Source organism: Eretmochelys imbricata, chromosome 3 (assembly GCF_965152235.1).
Source record: "Eretmochelys imbricata isolate rEreImb1 chromosome 3, rEreImb1.hap1, whole genome shotgun sequence".
In the NCBI taxonomy this organism is placed as follows: domain Eukaryota; kingdom Metazoa; phylum Chordata; order Testudines; family Cheloniidae; genus Eretmochelys; species Eretmochelys imbricata.
This window is the reverse complement of record NC_135574.1, coordinates 83,226,819-83,247,492: the sequence shown is the minus strand read 5'-3', so window position 1 is coordinate 83,247,492 and position 20,674 is coordinate 83,226,819. Positions and strand designations below refer to the sequence as shown.

The window sequence follows — 20,674 nt, the reverse complement described above, 5'->3', positions numbered from 1 at the left end:
GGTCCCTTCCAACCCTGAGATTCTATGAATGTCTTCAGTATAGGCTTGATCCAATGAAGGCTATGTAAATAAGCATTCTAATTGACATCATTGGGCTTTGATGAGCTCCCCCCTTCTCCCCCTCCCACACCAAACAAACAAAACCCAACTATATTTAGTTAAATTTATAAGTTATTTTTTCCCCTCCAGATTTCTAGGTTTAAATGTCTGAAATGTAATAAAATAGAATGACAAAAACAAAGCTGCACATTCAATGTAGAGATCCATTATGCTTTATTTACATGCGGCACCATCTCTTTTACAAACTAGATTACAATTTAAAATGGAATACACAAGGCAATATCTACTAACACCAAGTGGAGTAAGCACTGCATCTCTACTTCATTTGGAAAGGGGAAGATTTTAAAATCAAACATGTTTCCAATCTTTGTGTAGTAAGGTAGTATATTCATCCAGGGCAGCAACTAATTTACAAAGTCCTCAGTAAGAACGCAACATGAAAGTGCAAGAAAGCCCAAATTAATTCTTCAGTTCTTCAGTATGTAAAGACAGCCATGCATAAAGGCTGTCAATTTAATATTTTTCCAATGTATATGGCTTGACATGGTGAAACAAAAACAGATAAAACAGGTTTACAGATACTGTATACAGGTTATTTTCCAGTCATGCAACTTTTTTTTTTTAAAAAAAGTTTAACATGTGAAGCCAAAACGTACAATCATTTCCCCCCCCCATATTAACAAAATGCATCTGGTCCTCCTGCACATGTGTTGACATTTCCAGTGTACATAATGTACTAAAACAATTATAGGAGCCTGATTGCCAAGCAATGACATAATTTTAGAGCAATGTATGTCCCAACATTCAGCTTTGTAAAGCAGTAGTACAATATTTCTGGAGTTAGGCAGTGGCCTATTAACCAGCTATTCACATGAGAAGATATTTCACAAAGAAAATTAAATAAAAGCAGACTTGTCTAAACTGCATAAGCATTACCCTTTTTAGAATGTTTTAAAACACAACATTTAAACAATCACCTGTGCATGTGTTCTGAGACTTTATCTGTTGGGCATGATTTTTGTGTGTGTGTGTGTGTGGGGGGGGGGTTAATGCTCAAATATATTCCTGGAACAAAGGCCAAAGTTTCAAAAATTCCTGAATCCATACTTTGGCACCTAAATAAGTGATCTGATTTGCAAAGGTGCTCAGTTCCCATGGCTGCCGTTGGATGCTCTAAGAGATGTGACTATTCTGCACCTCTGAAAATTGGGGCCCTTTTTATGTGCCTAAATATACATTTAGGCCTGGGATTTTCCAAGGGGTCTCAAGGAATGAGGCACCCTACTCCCACTGAAAAACAATGAAAGCAGAGCACCTAACTCCCTTATGCCCCTTGAAAATTCCAGCCGTAGGTGCTTAACTTCACATATTTAAGTTTGAAAATGTTGGCCGCCAAAATTAGAGAGAGAAAAAACCTCTATGTTTTTCTAGTCCATCCCTCCTCAGGTAGTGCAGGTTTTTTCCCCTAACACTAGGAGGCCAAAACTGCACTGCGGAAGCCAATGAGAGTTTTGTCATTAACTTCAGTGGGAGGCCCCTTATTTGCTTGTGCTTTGATTTTGATTTGTTTGAAAGGTTCTATAACTTCTCTGCCATTGATTGGATGTCTCTGAACCGACTGGTATTTCTTCATTTTCTAAAAAAAAGTGGACCATATTTTGCAAATCTGACGTAACTTCACTGATCTCATGGGAGTCACGCTGCATTAACACTGCAGTAACAAAGTTTAGCCCAGTTTGTTCAAACAAGCAGTCTTTCCCTTCCATTAGACATATTAGTTCCGTACCAAGAAAAAATAAAATTACTCGTCTTTGTTGCCGTAGTCATAACGTCAAAACAGAACTTTGTTGGTGTTAACAAAGGACTCTAACAACACAATCTGCACTCCTTATGCAGGCAAGCCCATTTAATGGGAGATTTCATCTGAGTAAAGACTGCAGCACTGGGCCTTATCTCCTTGTGTGCAACTGTGAACGATGGGGCAAATCCTGGTCACTGGCATAAATCTTGTCCTCCAAAATGGGTACAAGCAGGTTCTGCCTGCAGTGGAAGAAGAGGGGCAGTTCTGCTGCAATGTGAGTCTGCAGGAGTTGAATATCTGAAGACGTGGAGCTCACCTCAGTATGTACTGCCCAGAAGGGATTTGGGGATGGGGCACAGTTGGTGGATCTGCTGCTACGTGGATCTGATGGCCATTCCCCGCTGTGGAGGAGCACACAGGCAAGGCAGTGCTAAGGCTATTTCTGCTCTGATGCTGGAGTACCAGCTATGGAGTGGCCTGGAGAGGAGGATTCCTTGTTCCTGCTCCCAAGAAGATCCCTAGAGCAGAGTGCTTGGGTTGTGCATCAGGGAGAGACAGTGCTGTAAATCTGGAGTAACTCACTACCATCAGTTATTCCAGATTTACATCATTGTAACTGAGAGCAGAATTTGACCCAATATGTTTTGTTATTCTGCTCTATAAAGTGGGCCAAATTTTCTGTTGGCACTATGCCATTTAAGTTATGTGAGCAGACAGGTTGGTCCAATATTTCTCCAAGAAATCCAAATAAAAAAGGTGCAGTCAGTGAATATATACGGTAGGTAGATTCAGTACCAGAATCCTGTCCTACCTATGTATTTGTAACCTGCCTTAAATTAGACCATGTGAAAGGGAGAATCTGCTGCTTGCTCTATGACAGCGCCACGATGTATTCCATCCTCCAGTGGACAATAGATAGTTCAACAAAACGTCACACCAGAAATAAACACAAAGCCTGCTTTGTACCAGAGTACTTGTGCACAGCCCTCCTATTAATCAGAGAGTGAGACTTTAAGATTGAAAAGTGTCAATCAGCAAGCACAATACCACAGAAGACAAAGAAAGAAAAACACCCTCAGTTTAATTCACATTTAATGATGTACCAAAAACCTGACAGATACTGTTATACACGCCGAGTACAGTGAAGGCTTGCAGTAAAGCTCTTTACTAACTTTGGTAAAAGGTGCCTGCATCTGGACTCCTGTAAGTGAACTGACCCCTAAAACAGACGACTGCTGTACACCATTGTCGTACTGGGTAGCTGGTTACCCGAAATATCATCTCAGCTGGGGAGATCAGTAATGTGCATCATCAACTAATTCTGATGATAAAGAAAAAACAATAAACTAGTCCCTGCCATTGATAAATAGACCACCTTAATTTAAAAAAAATGTTGTTTCACCTAATGAAAATGATAAACTCTTAGCTGCTTGATATGCTACGGGTCTACTATAATCACAACTGCACAGAGTTTACATATTCAGTAAAGGGCAGGATGAAATCAACAGGTTCATCTATAAAACAGAACAGCACAAGCATGAGGAGGTTACAATACAAAAACAAAATTTCCATCACACTAGGAGCTGTTATTTCACCAATATTACTTCAGGAAACTGGAAAGTAAGGAGCAAGATGGGGCCCACAAATGTGTGCGTGTGAGTTTGTGTGTGTGTGTATGCGTGCATGTGTGGTGGCAGCGGTGAAAGGGAGTCACTCCACATTGCATGGTACATGTGTCAGTGGGAACTCATGCACTGAAACTTTGGGTTAAAATGCTAGCTTGTTTTCCTAACATCCATGCATAATGATCCATTTCTGTACATAATAAAATATATTTATATATTTATATGCATAATGCTTTTATGCAAAGAAAAAAGTCTTCATATATCACTTTGGAGAAGTATGTATACACTGTCCTATTCAGAGCGTCTTCATACCAAGTTCTTATGTACCATTGGTGTTTCCTCCTCTTTTTTCCTCCCCCCGCAAAAAAATAGTAATAAAAAGTAATCAAGCTTTCCAGATTATAGAGAGAATCTATACAGCAGCACCATACCTTTTATTCATTATTATTCATTTTACAAAAGAAAACCCATATAAGCAAAACATAAAAAACTGCCTTGTCTTTCAGTGTCATTTATCCAATTACAATCTAAGCTTATATGAAAAGCTGTTTGTATAGCATTACTTTCTTGCCTTTCCCTCTACAGCTTCTTTCAGATTGGATTACGCATAGTGAGAAGGAAAAAATAATCAAGGATATGTATGTAAAAAAAAATCACTGATGTAATAACTTACCCTGCAGTGATCTGCATTTGAACTTCTGATGACTCTACTGTAAGTCACTGTTGATGCATATACTGTAAGTTATCTTTTCTGCAATGTCATATATTTTACTTCCCTTTCCTTTTTAAACCATATCCTCACAAGTGGTTACATTCAACTTGTTTGGCAATGGGTGGACAGCTTATCTTATTACTTGTTTTAAGATCAACCAGTTTCCAAACTGCTGAGGCAGACTAATTCTATTCACTGCAACCATTAGGGCAGCTGTGCTAACATAATGCAATAGGTGAGATCGATCAAATCAAATCAGGTGCCGAATCAGTAAATATGATGAAATGGCACCCTCACTCAGTCCTTATAAACACTGGACAGGACTAGCAACCTTGCTAGTTTCTCTCGTTATGTAATCAACTCTGGTTTGCTGTTTATGAAAAACAAGGTATGTACCATTAAATTGAAGAAAAGGTTTGAAAAAAAAGACAAACAAACAAAACCCACAAGCCACCTCTCTCTGGACTTCAGTCAGTTGCTTGGTGTAATGAATGCTACATACTCAGGTAGTGCTGATGTCTGAAGCTATGTTGGGTAATGGTAATTAGTATAGCCTTTCATTGTGCATACACTGTATTTCAGATGCACCAGGAGAAAAAGAGAAAATGGTTAAAACATCTTTAAAAAACAAAACAAACTGAAGGTTAGAGGGGTGAGATGGAGACCCCCCCCCAAAATAGAAGCCAACTTAAAATAACCCACAAACCATTAATATATTGAAACACCACATACTCATTGACAAATAACTACTGTAAAGGCTACACAGTGTGTTCTCAACAGGATGGTGCTGAACATTGTCTCCACAGTAGGTGCTTGACCATCCCATAAAAGGAAGATTTTGCATACTTTAGAACGAGTTCAATTCCGAAAAAGGAGGCTCTTCGCTTGGGTAAGGGGCCCATTAACAGTCTCTGCTTCATTAGGAAAATAATGCAGGGCTCACAAAGATCATAAGCTGTAAACGGTATCACTGTCCACTTGCTGACAGCAGATTTGGCAAAGGGTTCTCTCTTTAGGTCTCATGTCAGTTTAAGGGCCTGGAGAGGAAGAAGGAACAAAAGAAAAGAAAACAAGATTATTAGGTGTAAAAAATAACCCACCTGAAATCAACAGACAACATTAACCATTTGGAACCAGCAAGCTCAGAGCTCTCCTGCTGGAAACATGGTACACTGTATAACAACCCTAAGCATCAAGCAAATGCTGGCTTCTGGCATGGAAGGATTAATGTCAAATTGTTTAGCGTCTCCCAAAAACTAAACAAACCCTCCTAATTAAAGAACACTACGGATCAAGTTTGAATGACAGAAACCTAATCAGGGGACAAGGAGGGTGAGGTAACTTTTACCAGCAGAAGTTGATCCAATAAAAGAGATTACCTCACCCACTTGGCCTTGCTACCATCCTGGGACCAACATGGCTACAAACACACTGCAGGAAAGCTAATAAAGCTTCTGCAAATGCAATATATTTCCGGATGGTTGGTGGAAGGATCCACCAGTCTGTCTAACCCATTCCTCTCTACCGTCCCTTGTGGGCCTTCCCAACATCACCAGATGGCTGGACACAACTTCTGTCTGAGTCAGACAGTAAATATCACTACAGGCATCAGCTAGAGCAGAGGTTCTCAAACTGTGGCCCGCGAGCTCCATTCAGGTGGTCTGTGGATAGTTCCCTCAAAGGTGCACACCTGGGCGGCCGCACATGAGCGAATGAAGGGCCACCCGTCTAGTTAGTGGAGCCATGCAGGCGTGGCTCCACTAATTAGGTGCCAGACCCTGGAGAAGACACACATGTAAGGTGAGGTGGTGGCTTGGAGGGAATAAGGGGTAGGTTGGAGGGGACAGTGGGGTGAGAAGAGGGGGTGGGGGGAATTTGGGACGTGCAGGGCTGCAGCGGCCAGAGAAAGAAGCGACTTTCCCCAGTTCCAGGGCTGCGACTGCTGGGGAGAGACGGCCCTCCTTCCCAGCCCCAGCTCTGTGGGTGCTGTGGTGGTGGGGAGAGGGCACATCCATCGCATTAGAAAGGTAAGACTACCGATATTAAAATACGAGTTGTGTGCTTTTATTTGTAGAACAAAAAAACATTAATTATTATTAAGTTCTTTTTTTAATATAGCGCTTTTATCTAATGCGCTTTACAATAGTCAGCTAATGGTACGAACAACATTTGGAAAGATCATTAAGTGGTCTGCCAAGATCCTCAGCAATTTTCAAGTGATCTGCGGAAAAAAAAGTTTGAGAACCACTGAGCTAGAGGATGCTGCCAAAGAGAAACACAAGTTGCTCCCTTCCTCCCTGGGATTGAGGGTGCTGCTTCCTCTGTACTTCTGGCCTCTGCTGGTGCAAGGAGCAATGAACTAAAAGCTCAGGCCCTGAACTCTGACCTTCCACATGGCACAACATGCCACCACTAGACCAACAGGTGAGCCCCTACAAATTCAGTGATAATCAAAAACATTAAGGGTCACATCCTCAGCTACAGCTGAGGAGCACACAGAGCAAGTCGGGGTGTGCAAGGTAGCATAACGCTCACCTCTACATTCCCCCAATGCTGGAGCTGCTGTACTGTATATGCAGGACTAATCCCCAAGCATAAATTACACTGATGGATCCTAAATTAGTTACTGGAAAAGACCTGGATGTCATTGTGAAGAGCTCAATGAAAACCTCTACTCAGTGTGCAGCTGTGGTCAAAAAAAGGAAAGAAAAAGTTAGGATATATAAAGAATGAGATAGAAAATAACACAAAAAATGTTCTAATGCCATTATATTAATGTATGTTATGCCATCACCTACTGTACTGTGTTCAGTTATGGTCACTCTATCTGTAAGAAATTGCACAGTAATCATGTTTGTGAGAAGAAGAAAAGCTAAAGAAACTAAAAAGCTAGAAAACACCAGTTTGGACTAACACTAACTCTGTACTGCTGGGAGAGGAGAATTAACATGGAAATGAAAGACTAATAAGTATGGATAAGAAAAGGTAACAAAAAGTTACAAATAAGTTTGTGTAACTTGTGAAGCTGTATTGTCAGGTGCTGGAGGCGACTGTGATGAGATCGTCCTCATCAGCTTCCCACTTATGAGTAAAGGGATGTGATAGAGGTATATAAAATTATGACTGGTACAGACAAAGGGGACAATTTTCAAAGCCACTTAGGGACAGATTTTGAAAGGTATTTAGGCACATAACTATGCGGTAGAGGATTTTCAAAAGCACAAAGATGCCTATCTGCATTGCTAGGGGCCTAAATACTTTTAAAAATCTGGCCCTAGCTGACTTTTGAAAAGGGGGTTTAGGCTCCTACTTCACATAAATGCTTTTGAAAATTTACCCAACACAAATTATTTAGCATTTTGTGTAATAAAAGAACAATGGGGCATTTAATGAAACTGAAAGGCAACAAAATGAAAACTAATAAAAGGAAATGTTTTCCCCCTCTGAAACATCTCGTCTTGGTCACTATCAGGCAGTGTCACTATGGACTAGATGGACCACTGATCTGATCTGATCTAGTTTGGCTACGTTCCTTATTTCCAGGGTGAGTAACAACAAAGGAGATCAACCAGTGAACTAGAATGTTGTCATCAAGTGACTATCTCTGGCTGCTAGAATATTCTGAAGTCTCCACCCTCTAAGTTGCCAGACACTGATCCTATAATAACATTTTACTAAAATGACCTATTCCTATACTACCAAATGACTGACAGAAATTTAATTCTGCCTCTTGGTTACTGGAGCAAGAGAACGACAGCTGCTCTCTGTACCATTACAGGAGAACTTCATTCTGAATGCCTTGGAAAGCAGATGAATTATTGTTTCACTCAATCAAAATTTGGCTTCATCCTTAATAATGTATTTTTAGATAGACTATATTTGATGAATAAGGGGATTTCTGCATGGATAAACATATCGATTTTTTCATTTCTAAAGAGTAAATTAACGTCCGCCATTCAGTAATTTGGCTGGATAGCAGGGATTCCATTTAGTAAATGTGCGATGATGCTATCACAAAAGGTCATTTGATGAAAGTGAGCCAGGTCTAGTACTCACAATATAATCTGGGCAGCGATTTATATAGTACAATAAGTACACACCCTTTTCGGTCTCATACTCCCACGTTTTCATTAATTCCTTGGTACTGGTGGTGTTGGAAGCTATCACCTTCTGTAAATAGAAAAGGAGTACTTGTGGCACCTTAGAGACTACTAATTAATTACAGGAGAAAGACTCACTCCTCAGCATCAAATCAAGTTCCCTATTTAGCAGAGCATTTAAGCATATGTAAAAAGTCCCACTGACTTCAAAAGGGACTATTCACATACTTGAAAAGTTAAGCATGTACTTAAGCATACTACTGAATCGGGTCTTGAGTAAGTTATTCAGCATTTACATTAAAAAAATTATTTCAAAATTGTATCGAGAAAGAGTAGGAACAAAAAAGAAAATACTAGAGATAGACAATCACATATCTAATTTTTGTAATTTGCACCATCAAATACTCTTCTGAAACTACAAACAATATACTGGGCAATATAAAGAATAGCTAGAATGAGGCTTAGCAAAGAGACAGTGTTAAATAAGAGAAACATGCAGCTAAGGTAGCATCTGCCTGGACTGTCACTAACAAAAAGAAAGAAGTAGGTTAAATTCGTAACCTATAGACTTTAACATTGTCCCATTACAGTTTATCATATACATAGACTTGCCCATGATAAACTTTGTTAGCTTTGAGTTAAGATGGCTAGACTGCAATATCCCACCACTAAAACACAGGGAAATAAGCAGTTATATCATTCAACACTCCATCCATCCCTCTGCTGATCAGTTCTCCTACTCAACTGTAAATACCTCCTTTCCATTGCCCACAGGTGTCCACCTATGTCCTAAAGCACCAATAGGCATACTTTCCTTTTCACCTCACCCCTCACCCCCCGTCCACACCATTTCCCTTATTACTGATGGAGACAGGGTGAGAGGAATAATTAAAGCTGAAGTGTGAACAGATGTAACCAATGCAGAAAAATGTCTAATGGAGTTAGGGCACAGGTGAAGGGCAGCTGAAGAGAAGGTCAGAAGTGGGCTGGGTTTTGTGGGAGGAATGGGGAATCCACGTAGGTGGGTGGGTAGTGGACCTGGGTAGCAGATCTCTTAGCTGACTCCCTGGACTCCTGCCCACTTGTCCCCAGCCCAGTCAATTCTCTGGCTCCTATGGGTAGGTGGGCTCCCTAGTTCCATGGGTTTGGCAGAATTTCCAATAGGGAGCATATCTAAATGTTTCCTATGCAAACAGAAAAGTCAATGATCCTTTGAAGAGTTTCTGTGCCAAATTTGGAGACTAAATTGAACCAGCAACATGCGACACGAAGGCATTTCAGTCTCACTGTTAGTGTAAACCTCAGTGCACCTTGACTACGGAGTTAATACCAACAACTCTAACGCAAACACACACATGCACGCACCTGCACTAAATTCAGAACCAGTGTAAGCAGATGTAGCAGCTTTGCTAATGATAGCTTTGATTTTGGCCCTCTGCACACAGAAGTCCACAGTAACGAAGAGGGCCACTGGACTTTTTCCACAGTGGTGTGTAACCTGTAACAAACGGGAATGTGTATGTGTGCACGCGCATGCAAGCAATATTAAGAAAATAGTGTCCATATTTTTAAAATCACTGACTATAAATTCATTTTGACTACAGATAGCTCAAGACTATGTTCTGTTCTATAATACGCAATTAACATTTTGAATCCTAGATGATCTGTTAATTCCACTAGGCGAAGGTACAAGGTAATCAATCAATCAATCAAATGCTTTAGTATTTTCAATGTATTTAACTTGCAAGTGACTGTGTGGCAGACAACACACAGTCCTTTCATTCTGCCCCCTCCTCCTCCTCCTGTCTTATTCACCCCAGCTTGCTCCCCACAGGTTATGAACCACTTCTCTTTGCATACTTTGTGACTTGGTTGTTTGAGATGGGATTTCCCTCTATGCAATAACATTTAATTTACCACTATATAACATCATTCCACCACTGTTAAATTGGAATTAAGTCCCCCAAGCCCTGATCTCAACTCAGGCACCAAGAGGGAAACTCTATAAGCATTACCTAATGCAGACTGCTTTCCCCCTTTGGTTCCCACTGGTGTTCATTATACTGCACTGGAAACTTCTTCAAAATAGAAAGGTGACGCACTGATGTTCCCCAAGTGCAAGTCACAGCAAATGTGCTCCTGCTGAAACTGGCTTGCTCAAAAAAGTTTAAGTACAGGACATTATGTCTCTACAATATCCGAGAAGCCTCTGATCTTACCGTTCGATGGGCAGAACTCTGCCTTTCCCCCACAGACCTACACAGGGGGAGAGCAGTGGTATCAACCGTGGGTGAAATCCTGGCACCACTGAACTCAGTGAGACTTTTGCCATTGACTTGGGTCAGGATTTCAACTTGCATGTTCAGCACTACCGGCATTCTGCAGTTGCAGGGCACGATGCTGCTGACCAAACGTACAGGTTAGTTAGCTGGAGGAAGAGGATTTAGATATGTCTGCAAGATAGTGAAATCATGCCCTGCATGAGACATTGTGTGCTAGCTGGCACGGTAGATAATTCCTATGTTCTCTGGAACACGAGAGAGAGGTCAGGTCTTGCTACATGTGTTAATAGGAAGAGGAAGTGGTATCCTAGTGCCTCTATGAAGTAGAAGGAAGGATTTTACTACCACTTTTGTATCTGAAGAACAAATGCCACTTTCGCAGTGAGAGGGTAAAAAGCATCTTGCTGACTGACAGCAGAACTAGACATAGTGAATTCTGGATTATATTGCAATAGAAACATAAAATCTACTCTTCATTACTCCACATGTATTTACCGATAACTTGCTTTTCCTCTGTCAGATTAGGGTAGTGAGCATCTCTTTAAAAGGATCCTTCCTGCCATACAGACTTCCCATTTTCTGTTGAAGTTAACTGAAAATGACAGGCCAATAAGCCAAGCAAAAATCACTAAAAGGAAGGCGCTCCCTATAGATATGATAGAGGAAAGGTACAATCTCGTCTATCACAAGCTCCAGAGGGGCAGAAACTCAGAAGGAAATGCGACAGAGAGAAAGTTCTCCCACTACATCAAATTTCTCTAGCCCTCCTTGAAATCAATTACTTTTCTGTGAAAATCAGGAAAAGAAGAATTTTGAAACAAGGCAATATAAGAAAAAAGACTGGAGAAAACATTAACTGAGAATGAAAATGTGCATAAACACCCACTGTTCTTTCTAGAATAATCTGGAAAGGCATTTTTCTCTTGAAACTGATCTCAGACCTTCAGGGCCACGCCGTGACCTCTGTGAAATGAGTTTAGTGCTCTCAGTCCAATTACCACTCAACAGATGTCCACCTCAACCACCCCACAACAACTGCCACCCTCGCTGGCCATCTCAGTAGAAAGACCAAGGATTAAATGCTCCTGGAGACTGAGAGCACAATTTACAGGCTCTTATGGCATTCATTATTGCAGTATCTGAGTGGGGAAGCTTGAACTGCTGCGGTCTATGCTGTACCTATCTGTGAACATAATAAACAGCAGTCTCCAGAACTGTCCATCACCTTAATCAAGCACAGAATTCACATGAAAAAGTGTTTTTTAAAAAAAGACCGCTCTTGACTCTGTGTTTCTAAAATGAACCTCTATGTGCTTGATTCTTTAAGAAAATTGTGTTTTTTAAAGGATTATTAAAAAAAGGCACAATGTTCTTTAAAAAGAAATCAACTTGTAACCATCACAGTTATTAGGCAGTAGGACATTTCAGAACAAATGCTAACCTGCAGTTCTAAACAATCACTACAGCTCATTCACAGGAAAAAATTTTTGCAAAGACCCATCCTGTAATAAAATCCTAATGCTGTTGATACAAAGAGGAAAGCATTTGGGAGACCAACTGATGCAGGCTGTTCTAAAAATATCAGTTTATGCTGTCATCTGGTGAGAGTATGTCATCCTGTAATCTTGCATGGATGGCATGCAGGGATGGCAAGTTTCAGCTAATTACTGCTCTTGAATCACATGACAAAAACATACTGTACTAAAAAATAAAATACAATCCATAAAAATAAAACAAATCCAAAAAAAAAAGAGGCAACATTAGAAAATTTCTGGTTTTGCAGTTGTCTTTTCACAACTCTATTCTATGGAGGGGATGCTGATTTTTATAGATTATTTTTCTTAGTTAATAAAAAATAACAAAAAGTAAAATCCAGCCCAACTCCAGATAAACCAACCTACCAATTGCAGAAGTAGTGAACAATTCAGTGATTATATTTTGGGGCCTGTCACAGGTGACTGGCCCCTTTATGAGCAAGCAGGGTCCAATGCAGCTGGACTGATTACTTACTGCCCAGTTAGGCTTAAGGGAAGGCACCTGAGTCTTTCAAAGGGAGAGACAGCTGCAGGTGGTTGTTGGCAGAGGTGTGCAGACAGCAGGGAGTAAAAAGTCTCCTGCAGGGCCGTGAGTCAGTAGGGGGAAGACACCAGCAGGGAAGGCCTGTGGAGAAGGTCAAACTCCAGGCAAGAGGTGCTGTGAAAACAGGAAGCCAGACCCTCAGGAACTGGAGCAGAAGAGTGTTGGAACTCTGAAGGGAAGCCAGACCCTCAGGGAAGAAGGGCAGTGCCATTTGGGAATGGGGTGAAGAAATGAATTTTAAAGAAAGGACAGACATTTAGGAGCGAGGGGCTAAGTCCAACTGAAACTGGGATGAAGACTTCATACTCTTTGAGTTCTATTTTGAAAGACTTTGTAGCATCTTAATAAGCTGAATCCTTCCTCCCAACCAGGGAATGTGCTAGGACCATGAGAACCACTTCCAGCATTAGGCTGGAGTAGTCTCCCTTGTTGCTCTGCAGTCTTAAAGGGAGGATTCCTCTCTTTTTGGACATACCTAGTGCCTTGCAGAGATCTTGGGCGGGGTACATAGGGCCGAAATTCCCTCTCGTGCATAGTCATCTGGATGGTTCAATTGTCAATCTTCTGGAGTTGACTGTAAACCCCATGATTTGACTGTTAATGTAGTGTATTTATTAATGATAAGCACATCCCTGCCATGGACCTGTACATTTTATTAATTGGAATTACAATAATCTACTAAAAAAATTTAAATAAAGGTATTTTTTTTATAAATGACAAAAGCTGGTGAATGTGATGTTCACCTGGACACAAACCTGATACGTAAAAGCTTGCCTGGGGTGAAAAAACACTTAACATTAAAGTACACCATCAACTCAAATACTAATCCATTAACAGTGAGTCAGAAATATTTTAGGTGCTACACCTTCCCCTGTATCCTCCTGCCAAAACTTTTGTGGTTTACAAGAACATTTCCTAATTGTCAGCATATTTCTTTCTCTCTTCTTACTATCACCTTTAAATGACCCACACAAACAAGTGGGGAACTCACTAAGGCACTGATGCTGCAAAGGGATATGGAAAGTGAATGGGGCATAAAGTTTGGGGGCATAAAAATTCACCAGCACAGAATCCCATTGATTTCCTATATTCCTTGCAAGGTCAGACCCTGACTTACTACTCAGGGCAACAGTGAAGTAGACTATAAGCAATGTGCGGTATATGCACAAAGTAAAAGAACAGAGAAAAGCCAATCTTTGGGAAACGTTTCCTGAAATATGAAGAAACTGACAGCACAGTTTAGAGTAAAAATAAAAACACCAAACTAATGTCTATACATTTTTACAAATAACGTACTGAATGCAATAATTAAGCACCCAATCCTGCAAGGTGCTGAACCTCTCCTGTGAGGTACTGAATGCCAATGGGAATTGAGAGCATTTGTAGCAGGTACTCAGTGCATTGAAACAATACAGTTTATTACATGCAATAATGAAGCACATGCCTTATTCAGATTTTACTCAATCTTTATCCATGGACACTGCTGCGGCAATGTGCTGGCTATCAAACTTAAGATACACATTTGTAGTCATTGCTACCTACCCAACCCATACGAAAGAAGAAGAATGGGTTGTCAGCATTGAGAATAAACTCAAGGCCTGAATCATGCAATAGAGTCTGCTAGTTCTGACCCATATACCCATGGCAATTGCTTGCCTACATAGTACTGTCCTCTATGGTGGGATTTCTAAAGCACACTAAGGTGCTGCACATTAATTGGTCCATGTAGCCCCTGCTGGTGTGAACTAAAGGTTCCCTAATGCGCTTTAACACCATGTTAAAGCACTCCACCAGTGTCTACATGGACCAATTAATGTGCAAGATGTTAGTACGCTGTAGAAATCACACCCCCATAGTGCGCTTTGCTCTACCCTCTTCTCTACCCACTGAAGTCAATGAGACTCTTCAAGGGTACATGGTCCAAATGAAGGGACTGCATTGCACCTTGTACCTCATAATTTCACCAGACAAATAAAACAGTTTATCTCATCCTGGTCAATGCAGAAGTCCCAGAAATGGAGTGCCTCTTGGCAAAGGGCCAAGGATCATGCTCTGCCTTGCCTGTTGATGTAGAACATCGAGGCTGTGTTGTCCATGAGGACTCTGACTCGCTGCCCGGTAGGTGAGCTAGAAAGACTGTGCATGCTCTGTGCACTGCCCTGAGCTCTTTGACGTTTATGTGTAGCATCGACTCCTCTGGGGACCACATACCTTGGGTCTGGAGGGTGCCAAGGTGCACCCCCCATCTGAGGTCCGAGGTGTCCAAAGCCAACTCAACTAAGTGAGGGGTGCTGACAAAGGGAACTCCTTCCAGGACTTTCCTGGGGTTGGTCCACCATCGCAGCGATATAAATACCATGGTGACAACCTTCTCTAGGTGGCCCCTGGACTGGGAGAAGATCATCACTAGCCACTGCTGCAGGGGACACATCCGGAGCCTGGTGCGGAGCACCACGTATGCACATGTCGCCATGTGACCTAGTATGCGTAGGCAAACCCTAGCTGGGGTCAGGGGAAACGCAGAGACTTCCATGAACTTGGTCATGGCCTGCCACATATTAAAATCATAGCGGCCTAGTAAGGCCTGACGGTTGTCCACCCACAACTGTAGACTGGAGAATGAATAAACTTTATGCCCAAACAAGTCTAGTCTCCTTGAGTCTTTATTCTTAGGGGTAGCCCCGGGTTGACCCTGTCTCTCCCTGTGGTTGACCGCCTCTACCAGTAGGGAATTGGGAGCAGGGTTGGTATAAAGGTACTCGTGGCCCTTGGATGGCACCAAGTACTTGCGCTCCGCCCTCTTGGAGATTGGAGGCAAGAAGGAGGGGGCTTGCCAGAGGGCATTTGTAATTTTAGCAACCCCCTCATGTAGGGGCAAAACTACCCTGGCCAGGGCCACGGGGCAGAGAACATTAAAGAGGGAGTCTGTGGGCTCCTCTAACTCCTCTGCCTGGAGTTGGAGCCAGGTTGGCGGCGACCATTTTTAGCAGCTCCTGATGTGCCGTAGCATCATCCCGGGGAACCGGTAGAAGGGGCCCTACTATGGCCTCACCTGGCGATGATGAGAAGGAAGCTGGTACCACGGGGTCCTCTGCAACCAGAGGTGGTCTGGCGGCTTGCTCACCCACTTCCTCCTGTGCCTGCGGGGTGCCTGCAGCCAGGGTCTCTTGGGCTGGAGGGGGATGGGAAAGGGCGGTTGCCAGTCTCTCCAAAGCTCTGGATATTGAGCAGGTGGCCTGAGAGGACTGAGTGAACCCCCATGGGTTCCAGGGGTACCACTGTGCCGGCCACGGAGTCTGAGGCCACAGGCCTGGCTGTGGTGCCATTGACATAGTCTGCACCGTAGGTGCTGGAGCCTGTCTTGCTGCTAGGGAACCTTGCTTCGAACCTGAGCCAGAGCCCGAGCAGTCGCTCCCCTGCGAACAAGACGGAGCTGATTGGTGGCTCTGTCCCGATTGGTACCGGTCGCCCCTCCCAGAGTTGGATCTGGTTGACCTTGACGTGTGTCTGGACCGGGGCCTTGGCAACGCTCAGCGGATCCGCGATGGCCAAAGGCTGGTGATCTATGCCTCACGCTTCATGAGTGGTACCGCGATGTGGAGCGGGATCGGGAACTAGAGCGGGCTTGGCGTCGAGAAGATGCAGCTGCACGTGATGACGCCGCCCTGGGGGATCGGCGACGCTTTGGGGAACGGTAACGTTGGTCCCTCGATCTGTCCCTGGAGCAGTACCGGTGCCACACAGATTCTGGGCACTGACTCCGGAACTCCTGCCGGGGGGCGCGTGCCTCCAGAGGACTGCATCTGGTCACTGGCGAGCAGCGCCTCGAACCTCTCAGCCCTTGTCCGAAGTCCGGATGGGGCTATGAAGCGTCTGCCTATCATGATCAGAAGCATGTCGGCTGTGAGGGGGAGACCGCTGGCATGACATTCCCCCATGACGGGAAGCGCTGCTGGAAAGGTGGAGACTATGCTGGTCCCAACATGCGTTTACCCCGGGACTGTGATCCCGAAGGGGTCGGAGTGCGCGACACTGGGAGGGACATATTATTTTGTGCTGCTTGGAGGGCCTCGGGCGAGGATGACACCCAGAGCTGACGACCTCTGCTGCTATCTGGGGTAGCCGACGCGGAGTGGGATGGGCTACACCTCTCAACCTGAGCTGGGGCCCGAGATCCCAAAGGTGGTTAAGAGGCGCCTGAGACAGGGCCTTGGTCCACCCCAGACTTGTCCTTTCCCTTGCGGGAAATTGGAGACCTTCCTCGCCCCGTCTTCCTGGGCTTCTTGGCTGGAGCCACGGAAGGAGACCGGCACCGACTCGCAGACGGTACCGGGGGGGGCGCTGCGCACCGAGGTCATGGTGTTCAGTGCTGAATCGGAGCACTGCTCCAGCATCGGGGTAAGGGCAGACTCTATCAGGAGCGCCTTCAAGCGAATGTCACGTTCCCTCTTCATCCTGGGCTTGAAGGACTTACAGATTTTGCACTTATCGCTAATGTGACCTTCGCCCAAGCGCTGTAAACAACTGTTATGTGGATCACTAATGGGCATGGTCACAGGGCTTAAGGCCTGGGGACCGGGGCATGCCCTGTCCCAAGGTGAAGTCCCTTTAGGGACCTACTAAGTCTCTAACTTAACAAATAGGTTGAACTAAACTAGAGGGAAACTGTATACAGTAATATTTGCAAGAGGCAAAAGAGTTCGAATGAAAGAAAAGCAACAGCTCTAGATGAAACAGCAACAGTTCCATGCATCGTCACTGGTGGCAAGAAGAAACTGAGGGTGGAGGGCATCGGTGGTGCCCTACATGCCGTGGCACACGTGTGCCACTCCAGCAGGCGCCAGAGCCAGTCTCCTACGAATACTGCTGAGGGAAAAACTTCCAGCACTGGTGCATATGGCGAGCACACATACCTAAGTTGAATGGACATGAGCAATCACTTGAAGAAGAATTGAACCTTATTTAATTGTTTATTTCTAAAACACTGCCATGATAAGCAGACATGAATATTAAATTTAATATCCAAAGAGGTCAAATCCACACCTACTAATTAAATTGCAATTTTAGAGAAAATGAGCCAGTTTCTAATCTCACCCGAGCAACATATACTGTCATCAAATATCTCAGTAATACTATAGTGATAAGCACTTTAGAAATGTTAATAGATAAACTGGCAAACATCTACAAAATGTCTAGTTGATGATGTGCAGTAGAAATCAGAATCTGTTATACATCTGAAAAAATACAAAAATACAGATATGTTATAACAAGATTTAGGACTTAAATGATTCCTTTTAGTCCTCATTATCTTTTTAAAAATGGAGAATTCATTTTATGCTCATGAAAAGGTTTGGCTTTATACAACAGTTAGAAAATATATCGGTCTTACATGTACTAATGGATAAAGGTGATGGTTTCACAAATAATTAGTGAAAAAGATAGTCCCACAAGTATTTCTGTGCTGTCTTCCATATTGGCCTCTATGCTTGGAACACATTCCTTCTTCCAGTCTGCCAAGCTGCTAAACTCTCCTCATTCAAATAACCTCCTGAAGACTCGATTCTGCTGAAATGCCCACATGAGCCAACAATTTATTATCATATCAGCTACTATTAAAAAACCCAACCTGATGACTGAATCAGCCTGGGAGAAAGACTAATCTTGGTAATTGTGTAATCTTGTTGCTATAACTCACACAGCACCCCATATTACCTATTGGTTGCAATCCCCACTTCTTGTATCATGTCACCTATTGAATTGTAAGATCCTCAAGGCAGGGATCATGTCTTCTGTCAATGCTGTGAGGTGCCTACCACATGTTTGGGCATTGTAAAATGATAAATAATAATAATAATAATAGTAATCAATATCAGGGTATTGCTGATTCAAACTCAGACCTGAATATAACTTAGATCAGAATGTAAGTGAACTGTAAAGTAGACAGCATTTCTTCAACCCCATAAAATTGCCTTCTAGTCTGGCCACAAACTAGGCAGGGCCCAGTCTCAATAGGGGCAAGAGATGTACAAATATCCATCAAGTTCCTTCAGCATTCTGTGTGGGTCCTTGTGCCACTTCTCTGAGTCCTACCTGCCATCCAAGGGCCTCTCTGAAATCCCTTAATCCTCTGGTGGCTTTAAAATCCTTTAGATTTTAAAAGCAATCTCTATCCTATCTCCATCTATATAAACCTAGATAACTACTGCCTGCTGACCCTACACTTAAGATACAAGCTTATTTGAGGGTGCCTTCTTTCTGACCAGCATGGTGATCCCCATGATGGTGTTTACTTCAGAAAAGGGAACACGTATGACCCTGGGACAGTCAGACTCCTTGGACAATAGGTGCTCAACCTCTGCTTTCTTAATTTCAACTGCAGCAGCAGCAAACTTATTTTCTACAAAGACAAAAACATCTTTGTGGAACATTCTCTAGGCAAACCTCTCCAATTCAAAGGGTGGAATTTATCCAAGTGTAGAGGCTTTATGCACTGCTTAAGCTTTAAACATGAGTTTCAGTGGGCCTTCAGTGATCCACGGAGCCTTGTGTGAGCACAGGGGTGAATTTCACCCAGAGAGGCTTAACTGGTGAATACAGGTATAACAAATCAACAACCAGCCCAAAAATTCATCTCATTTGCTATATTGTGGAGGTAATTGTTGTTTTCAGTGATGTAACACTATGGGTTACCCTTTGTAATTTGGGTAATCTACAACTATAGTTAGCTGACCTTGCCAGGACTCTCTGACCTAGGAATGTACCATTTTAAATGATGCATGGAGGAAAAATGAACGTCTCTAGCCAATTTTTGAGGTATTTTTATTTTCAATTTTTAAACAAGTCAACTCAATCCCCCTGCAACTATATTATGGAACCTAGAGGAATCCGATGAAATAGAAATTTAAAATCTCTCTTCAGAAGATGCTGATCACCAGCCCATGACATTCTGATATAAAGTTCCAAACTATTCTACCTTTCTAGGTACGTTTTGGTCAGTACTGCTTCCTGAGTGTTCAGTGGGTGAGAACAACCACAAAACAAAGAAGAGCTGTTGTGGGACACCCAGGTGATAAGAAGAGACATTAACAATCAGAAGTACTCTAAAGAGAGGTTAGGGAAATAGTGACTGAAAAATTGTCCTGATTATTGAGGGTGTTGGGGGGTACATTCAATACCTTTAGGAGAAGGACAAAAGAAAGGAAGCTAAAAAGGAACACACGCCTCAACTGTCTGAACAGGAGGAAATCGCAGACAAGTGAATGAAGTAGGAGAAAGTTTACTGATTCTCTCCCTTTCCTTCTTCTAGACTAAAACCAACAACCATTATATCATGCTCCAATCAGGTCCCTCTGAAATGCTGGTCCTGGTTACCATCAGAGGCACATAGCCAGTGTAACAAAAGTGGGGAGTGTTCTATCTCAGAAATTTCTACATAAACTAAATTCATAACATTGGATTCTTTGCACATTTGCATTGGCCCTATAAAGAAAGTCTTTGGATTAAAAAATAAAAAAAAAATCCCACGTAGAAAATAAATTCTAAGCACAAACAAAACAACTCTATTTGTTCTTTCCAAAAAACTGACTCCCAAGAGATTTTGCCGGTTTATGGAAAATTTAGTACTTAGTATTCTATGTATGTTGATAACCTGTTGAAAATGATACATTTTGGTTTTGAAATCCCACTCAGCCTTTTTCGTGGAGCAGATTTCATGTTTGCAATGGCTGAAACATTCTGCTGAAAAGTAGTTTCTTAAGCTTTAATCTTATAAAGATTCTTTACTGAGATCAGAAAATTGCTTAGAGAAGCATTTAATTCAAGCTCCTTATAACTATGGTGAAGCAGACAAATAATTGAAAAAGCAGTGCAGAATTACTGCATAATATTTTATGTGAGACACTTTTACCAAAATAAGAGACACTCATATGGAAGCAAATTCTCAAATGGGATTGTTTAATAAACCAGGAACTATTCATAATCAGTAAATTCAGACAAAAAACACATCTACCCTTGCA

At 42.5% G+C, this 20,674-nt stretch overlaps 1 protein-coding gene across 4 annotated transcripts in view; it reads right to left on the bottom strand.

Annotated features, from left to right (window-relative positions):
• Positions 1-256: 256 nt before the first annotated feature.
• FOXO3 (forkhead box O3) overlaps positions 257-20,674 on the bottom strand; it is a 149,073-nt gene continuing 128,655 nt past the window's right edge. For 2 of the 4 annotated variants that reach the window (XM_077812905.1, XM_077812904.1), the window contains one exon: positions 257-5,235. In XM_077812905.1, coding sequence (XP_077669031.1) covers positions 5,218-5,235 — 18 coding nt within the window. In that variant the 3' untranslated portion in view covers positions 257-5,217. Of the gene's footprint in view, positions 5,236-6,733; positions 6,885-8,298; positions 8,369-20,674 lie in introns of all 4 variants that reach the window. The other 2 variants (XR_013345610.1, XR_013345609.1) reach the window with 2 other exon arrangements.